This window comes from Nicotiana attenuata, unplaced genomic scaffold (genome assembly GCF_001879085.1).
Source record: "Nicotiana attenuata strain UT unplaced genomic scaffold, NIATTr2, whole genome shotgun sequence".
NCBI lineage: Eukaryota > Viridiplantae > Streptophyta > Magnoliopsida > Solanales > Solanaceae > Nicotiana > Nicotiana attenuata.
The window spans coordinates 939904-948168 of record NW_017670279.1 but is presented as its reverse complement, the minus strand read 5'-3'; the positions used below and the strand labels follow the sequence as shown (position 1 = coordinate 948168).

The following is an 8265-nucleotide window of genomic DNA, read 5'->3' as shown; positions in this document are numbered from 1 at the left end:
TGGGGGTGGGGTAGCAGGGAGGGTGATGACGGAAAAAAAACTGAAATTTGAAAAAAAAAGCCTTTTTGTAGAGAGGGGATGGGGTGGGTAGGCGTGAGGTGGGGTTGGGTGTGGGGTGGGGAATAAGGCGGGGAAGGTTGAGAAGGAATTTTGAAAAATATTTTCCCTTCTCTTGATAAGGAAAATATTTTCCTCCAATTGGAGGAAAATGAGTTCATAAGGAAAATGTTTTCCAAAACATTTAAGTCAACCAAACAAACCCTAAAAGAGCATGTTTTAAAAAAATAATAATTATAATAGGGATAACTTTTAATAGAAAAACTTGGGTTTTGCTTCTATGCTTAGCTACTCCATCCACCGACTGGTTTTTTTTTATAAAGTTGCCCAAACAGCAGTCTAGGTTGTGTTGTATTCAAAAAAGTGCAAGAGGGGGGCTAGGCCCGACCTCAGAAAATACAACAAAGGTGATGTAATCACCCCAAAAGAAGGACACGAGGTTTATATACCCTCCTTCCTGAGACCTATGAACAAAATTAACTAACAAAGAAATTAGATTTTTCATACTTTGTTCTTATACTAGAAAGTTACCATTTATCTAGGAGAAAAGGTCATTTTGCACTGTTAGGCAATTCTTGGAATGACTGATACACCCTTCTCTGATTTGTGGTGGTAGCCAATTTAGCAAGACAATCCGCTACCTAATTCCCTTCTTTGAAGCAATGCCTGACCGTAGCTCTAGTTTGTTTAATTATGAAGGATGCTCTGTCTATCACCCTTTTTATCTTCACATTGTTAGTATCTCCTTCCGTAAGCATATCTACAATGACCTTTGAGTCTAGTTCGAGAGAGAAATTAGTGTACCCATTTTGACTACACCATTTCCCTCCAAACTCTGTTGCTTTAGTCTCTGCTATGGTATTACTATCACAGCTGATAGGAATAGAAAAAGCCGTAATAAAGTCCCCTTGACTATACCTGACCACCCCTCAATGCCTGCCTTACCACTTTCTTTGTAGAAACTTCCATCTGTATTAACCTTGACAATGCCAGGTAGAGGGAACTCCCATGTAACTTGTATCCATTTTTGTGATGGTCTGAGTCTCTCTATTTTATCACATAATAGGGGCCATTCCATCTGAGTGTAGTCATCAGGTACAATGTTGGAGATAACTGCTTTCAAAGTCCATATGATTTGGTGTCTCATAGTGTTCAGCTGAAACTTCTTCTGTTTTTCATATCTGCACGCATTCCTTTGTTTCCAGAGTTCCCAACATATGATTGTGGGAGCTATCTGAAGAATTTGATTGTGCACTTTATTTTTGGCAGTTGTTTCCCACCATTTTTTGAAGGTAGCAATAATAGGCTCCTGTTGATGTTTGATTCCAAATCCTATGTTATTCCATATGAAGTTGGCAGCTTCACTACTATTAAACACATGTTGCACTGTTTCTACCTGCGTAGAAGAGAAACAAGAACATCTGAAAATAATGTTAGTACCAAATCTACAAATAACATCATCAAATGGCAATCTGTTTTGGAAAATTCTCCAAGTTATAAAAGACATTTTGAAGGGGATAGAATTATGCCAGATTTTGTTTATGAAAACATTCTTCTGTTTCTTGAATCTAATAGAATGCCATGCTATGTTAGAAGAAAATTTCCCATCATTAGAAATAGTCCAAACAAGGAAGTCATCCTCATTTGGGTCTCCTATTTCCAGGTGAGCAATATTATCAGTAATATGAGCACGGAGAAGATCATTGAGTTTTCCAATATTCCATTCTCCATTATTCATGAAGTCTTTCACCTGTACTTCAGAAGATCTCCCACCACCTTGTAAAATATTGGCTAAAGCGCCTTTACCTGTCCAGTTGTCCAACCAAAAGCTACAATTACCTTTTTGAATTTCCCATCTAATGTTATTCTCTGCTTTGTCTCTGATTTTGAGCATGTTTATCCAAATATGAGAATCAGTTGGATTTAGCCTTTTGTTCACTGGATGAGCTCTTTTGCAATATTTACTCTTGAGAAAGTTGGCCTAGAGGGAAGGATGGGTTCTGAATCCCCACCATCTTTAATTGCTAATCGTATCTATGATATCCTCCATTTTTCTGACACCAGATCCTCCCCCATCTTTAGGAAGACAAAGTTTGTTCCATGAAGACCAATGATATTTGTTCTTACCTTCGTTTGTACCCTAGAAGAAGTTTGCAAAGTGTTTCTCATGAGCTTAGTAATTCCTTTAGGAGGGTTCATAGCAGATATGATGTATGTGGGATCTTGCAGGACATGTTTAATCAAAATCATTCTCCTTCCAGAGGACATCATATTGGCTTGCCATCCATTGAGTTTCTTGATAATTTTAGAGAGCATAACGTCAAATAGATTGCTAGTCTTCCTCCCAAAGTATATAGGGCATCCTAGATAAGAGAAAGGGAAGGACTTATCCATATAACTGGTAGCATTTCTAATTTTATTGATTCTTGCTGCATAGGTGTGAGGGGCTGTAATAAAGAAGCTCTTGTCATTATTAACTTTCTGCCTAGAAGCCTTTTCATACCTATCAATAGTCTTTTTGATTAACTTGTTAGTCATGTTGTTTCCACCACAGAATATAACAATATCATCGGTATAGGCTAAATGATTGATCATTGGGCCTCTCTGATCCATGCTAAAAAGAGCGAAGCCAATAAATTCATTTAGCTCATTGAGAGATCTAGAGAGAACCTCAACTCCAATAATAAACAAAGAAGGGGATAAAAGATCTCCTTGTTTAAGGCCCTGAGTAGATGTGAAAAATCCAGTCCTAGCCCCATTGATAATGATAGAGTACCAGATACCTTGTAGAAGCCCCTAGATCATGTCAATCCAATTTTCAAAGAAACCAAATTTTCTCATAAGTGCCATCAGAAAGGTCCAGGAAATTATGTCATAAGCTTTTGCCATGTCGAGTTTTATTATAACATTGCCTCTTCTGTTCTTCTTGTTCACGCCTTGAGCAATCTCTTGAGCTAGAAGGATGTTTTCAGTGATCAATCTTCCTTTCACAAAGCCACTCTGATTCTTTGATATAAGTTTCCCAAGTACAGGATTCAGCCTTCTAGAAAGGATCTTGGAGATAGTCTTGGTTGTAAAGTTACTCAAACTAATAGGTCTCAAATCCGAGAAACTACTAGGAGAGTCCACTTTAGGAATAAGAACTAGGCAAGTATGTGTGAAAAATTTAGTGAGCCTCCTGCCATTGAAGATTGCTTGAACAAATTCAGTGATATCCTCCTTAATGATATCCCAACAGGATTGAAAGAATTTTCCATTATATCCATCCGACCCAGCTGCACTATCAAGACTCATGTTGAAAATAACATCTCTAATTTCTTCAGTATTAGGAATGACAGTGAGGTTTTCATTGTCATTATCAGTTACACATTGAGGGATACAATTGATGATATTTTGATCATTGAAGTGGTGATTGATGTTAAAAAATGTTGAAAATGATGGACAACTGCCTTGCCAATGTTAGCATCCCCCTCAATCCAATGGCCTCTGTGGTCTTTGATTTTAAGAATTTGAAGCCTTCTCCTTCTCTCTCTGATGGTGCTATGAAAGTATTTAGTGTTAGCATCTCCTTCTTCGAACCAGTTCACCCTAGATTTCTGCTCGAGAATGTTATCCTGCATCCCCATCCATCTAATGTACTCAGCTTGACCTTTGTTCAGTTCAATTCTAGTGATATCATTACTGTTCATAAGATCCTTTTGTTCAAGGTCCTTCATTTTATTTTCCCAGTATTGAACTTGGTTGAAAACTTTAGACCATTGAGTTAGCCTTCTGCTCAGCATTTTAAGCTTTTGTTGAAGTCTCCACAAAGGGTTTCCATTAACATGATTCCTCCAGACTTCTTCAACTACCTGCAAAAAAAGTTGGTTGGTTAGTCCAAAAAATTAAAAACTTGAAGTATTTAGGCCCCTGTTGGATAGTGTCATTGCATTGAATTAGAATAGGTCTATGATCAGAGCCAATTCTAGCCAAGTGGTTGACAATATTGTTTTGAAAAATCTGGGACCATTCATCATTGATAAACACTCTATCCAATCTCTTCCATATTCTTCTTCTTGGCTCCCAATTGTTACACCATGTGTATTTTGGACCAACAAAACCCAAGTCCATCATACCACAATATCTATGCAAGTACTGAATTCAAGGCTTTTATTCATTCTGTGAGGTCTGCCACCCTTTTTCTCATCCGGGTCTAGAATGACACTGAAATCACCCCCGATGCACCATGGACCATTCACCTGAAGATTGGTTAACTTTAAACTACTCAACAACTCTCCTTTCTTCAGGAGTACATTTAGCATATATTGCTATAATGTAGAGATCACTGTTGGCAGCCCCATAACGCAATTTGATAGTAAGTTGTTGCTCGTGATTGTTCAATACAGTAGTCATGTTGTTGCCCGACCACATGATCCAAATCTGACCATTCGTATTAGAGATAAAATGTGGATATCTAAGGAACCTCCTGCACCTTTCTATTTGATTAATACCGATAAAAGGTTCCATAATAGCAACAAGTTCCACCTTATAGATGGAAATCAATTTTGTTTAACCTTGGTAAGGCTTTTTTGGTATTTACTCCCCTAATGTTCCAAAATATAGCATTTATCATGGAAACAATTCAGGTTAGCATGAGTGTCCTCCTTTAGGAGGAGTAGTATTTTTGATTTTATTCTTTCTTCCTTTTTGCTTTTTCTTTTCTTTGGAACATATGATCTGAAAGGATTCATCCTTTAAATCAGTTTGTATTTGATCTTCAGGAACCATAACTGTCACCCTATTAGGGGAAGTCACTTCTATTTGTTGACTAGTAACATATTTGTCTTGTTTTGATTTGGATTCCATGTTTAGATCAATTACCATATCAATCCCAGGCAGGTTTCGACTTTCTGAAGGCATACTAGTTGACTCATTGACATAATCACTCATGTTTAAAGCTCTCTTTTCCTTCTTTCTGTTTTCAGGATCTTCATTCTCATTTTGATTATCATTTTCTTGAATTGACTCCTACAGATTCTCCTTTGTTTCATTGTTACTGTTATAGACATTCTGCTCCTACTTGCTTGTGTTGTTCTAGAGGGAACCTGACCATTGGCAGCCTTAAATTGGTCCCCCTTTTCACCATAATTTGACTGCCCTTGATCACTCACAAGCTTATCAGGATTATTGTCTTGATTCAAGTTTTGAAGAGCCAAGCTTATCTCTTTGTTATGCTTGTTCCTCCTGTTTGTGTCATCAGATAAGTTGAGTATTGGTTTGAAAATGACTTTACCTTTCTTCTTAGGCAATTTTCTCTGTTTTCTTTTTTTAGTTTTTTTCGTGGATCGCTCCTTGATGTTGCTTGAAGGCTGTTGCAGGTACTTATTAGAATCCATGTCACTCTTTTGCTTCAATTGGTTTTGAGTGATTCTGTTTCCAACCTGCCCATTGTTAATGTCACTTCCAGATTCAGCAGTCTCAGTTCCTCTGTTTTTATTATTCAGATTAGCACCAGATTTTCGATCATCAAATTCCCTGTTATCCTCATTCTGATTTTCAACAGTCTTTTGAGCCTCCAATTTCCTGTTTTTAGCAGCCTACTTTCTTTCTAAAGCTCTACAATTGATCATATTATGCCCCAATTTTCGACAGAATTTGCAGTATTTAGGGACTCCCTCGAATTCAATTTTTTGCACAAAGCCTTTTTGGGGGTATTATCATATATTTGACCAACATAGACAGAATTTGGTTGGTCCTTAAGCAAATCAATTTCAACTCTTACTTTGGCCATACTAGGCATTGTTCTTCCTTTAGTAGCTAAGTCCATTTCTAGAGGAGTACCAATTGCACTCACCACTTGTTTAACATAATTCCATGTGTGCATATGACAAGGTAAGCCAGGAAGGAGAACCCATACCGGAGCAATAGGCAGGTCCTCCTCCGGCTTGAAATCCGGTGACCATTTCTGGAGCCACATCTGCTGCCCTTCAATTTCAATAACTCTTCTAAACCAAACAGAACTAAAATCTTCTTCATTAGTGAAATCAAGGAACACATTGTACATATCGTAGACTCCAATCTTGATAGAGCCCTTAATCGATATTAATTCCTTGAATTTTGACCTAATTTTGTCTATTTGGGGCCTTGGTTTGAGGAATCTCCCAACAATTGTGAGTTTGCTCTCTTCAGCCATAACACCATAGTAGTCTGTTGCTTTGAATAGAACCGCCGGCATTCCTGCATGGTATGAGTCGCTATGACAGAATCCCTGCCATGGCGATTTGAAGAACTCGGAGCACTCAAGGAGGAGATGACCTTTGTAGCATAGGCCAATTTTGTGTCAATTGGATCAGAGGGTTGGTTCGCCATGGTATTTGGAGTCGATTGACCTTCCAGACACGCCGGAGCGGCACCGTCCGTCTGGTCCATCGGTTGGCGCGTGAAGGAAACAGTGGTTTATAATATAGCCGTTAAGGTTCTTTTTTAGAGAGAGAGAAGAGAGATATATGGATGGTCATTCCTCCACCAACTGGTTAGTTTTTCTGTATAGTAGATGCGTTTCCCAATCTACTTGCGGACAACTGCAGCTATCATCCACTGTTTTTTAACAATGTCATGATCAAAACTATAGAGTCAAGATTCGTTTCCTAGGTAAAATTGTTATGTACCAAAGTAACTAACAACGGATTGTGATCCGAATGGATCCTCAGTATATGTGTAAGGATCACCTAGTGCTGATGAGTTTATGATAGCAAGCAAGGATTTTAAAGAAGCACTAATAACATCATTGACGACCTCCCCCCCTCCCCCCAAACCTCCACTACTAGTCAAACCCCTTTGAATTACTTCTTTTATATTATTTTAAAGAATATTTCTATGAGTTTAAGTTGTATACAACAATATTGTAGAAAACTTATATATTATGAGGTAACCTTTATCTGTTGTAGCGATAGTCTATCTTAATACCATGATTGCAAATTCACATTTTAAGGAGGTTTACATGCACTACTCAAACCCAGTCTCCAAAAGTGCTACCATGCATAACTGGTTTATAATTGCTATGCAATGATATAAATTTCCAACGAAAGTCAGGACTATTGGCTCCCGGGCAATTCCAAATTACAACATTCATATATACTTCTAGTTGTGTTGGTCGAGCTCTCTTCCAATGTCAGCTTGGAGCTCAGTTCGTCTCTGATACAATCCTTACATTATTATTCACTGTATAGGTCGATGTTGCAACATTTTTCATAGTTGGTATCATTACTACCGCGTATTTGTAACGAAGATCAAGGATTCAAATGTTCAGCGAGCATATCCAGAGAGTTGGTGGACAACCTAGAACAAATTTCTTCTCTTCTTTCCTAGAACACCATTGTCCTTAGGCAACTTATGTTTCAAAACTCCAGCGTTACGTTCTTGCCATAAGGTCGACTTCCTCTTCTTCATCCTTGATTCTATCCTGTCAATCATATACTTTTGATACTCAATAATAATAAATATGTTTTGCAATGAGCAATACCATGGTTATTAAAATAAACACATAGGTTGTGCCGAGCCTATAGATCAAAAGAAGAGTTGATATAGTATGCACAGGCAACGTAATAGTGGCATGCAACTGCACATTACGTTCAATTGCTTAAGTACGTACATGTTGCTCATTACATTCGTTATTTTCAAAGGATACACCACCAAGGAAAGGAATATTTTGACAAAAGTAAATCTTTATATATGAGGTTTTATGAATGTATAATAAGTTAAGTAATTGTACTACTCCTATATCAAAGGTAAACTTATTCTACAGTCAAATATAAATATTCTATACTTACTCAGTTTAATTGGGCAAGCGGATCTTATATGCTCCGGACCATGAAATTGTAGTTGACATCTTATAGACTAAGTTATTAAACTATGCATTAGGAGTATTTAGAATGCTCTTTTCTTTTTGGTATTCCGTAAAGAAAGTAAAGCGCTCCCTAATTTAGACTAAGTATAATTTGTTACACCTATTAACTTAAGTAACTTTACTACAATTAAAGATAAAACATATTACAATATCTTTGCATTACTATGTTCAATGAATCTAGACTTATTGTGAATCTAAATAGATTCTGTCCCTTTTTTTACAAACATACGATATCCAGTTTTTCATACGCCGTTCGATATTAATTTATTATGGTTAAGTGATAAATTAATGTGAGAGCATGCATTAATTTTTTTCATACGAAA

At 37.2% G+C, this 8265-nt stretch overlaps 1 protein-coding gene across 1 annotated transcript; it reads right to left on the bottom strand.

Moving 5' to 3' along the window:
• Positions 1–910: 910 nt before the first annotated feature.
• Positions 911–3351, bottom strand: LOC109237163. The gene is made up of 4 exons (XM_019403421.1): positions 2965–3351; positions 2185–2853; positions 1607–2038; positions 911–1453 (listed from the first exon to the last, which is right to left on the bottom strand). Exons 1-4 carry the CDS (start codon positions 3349–3351, stop codon positions 911–913), a joined length of 2031 nt encoding a protein of 676 aa, XP_019258966.1.
• Between the last annotated feature and the right edge of the window lie 4914 nt (positions 3352–8265).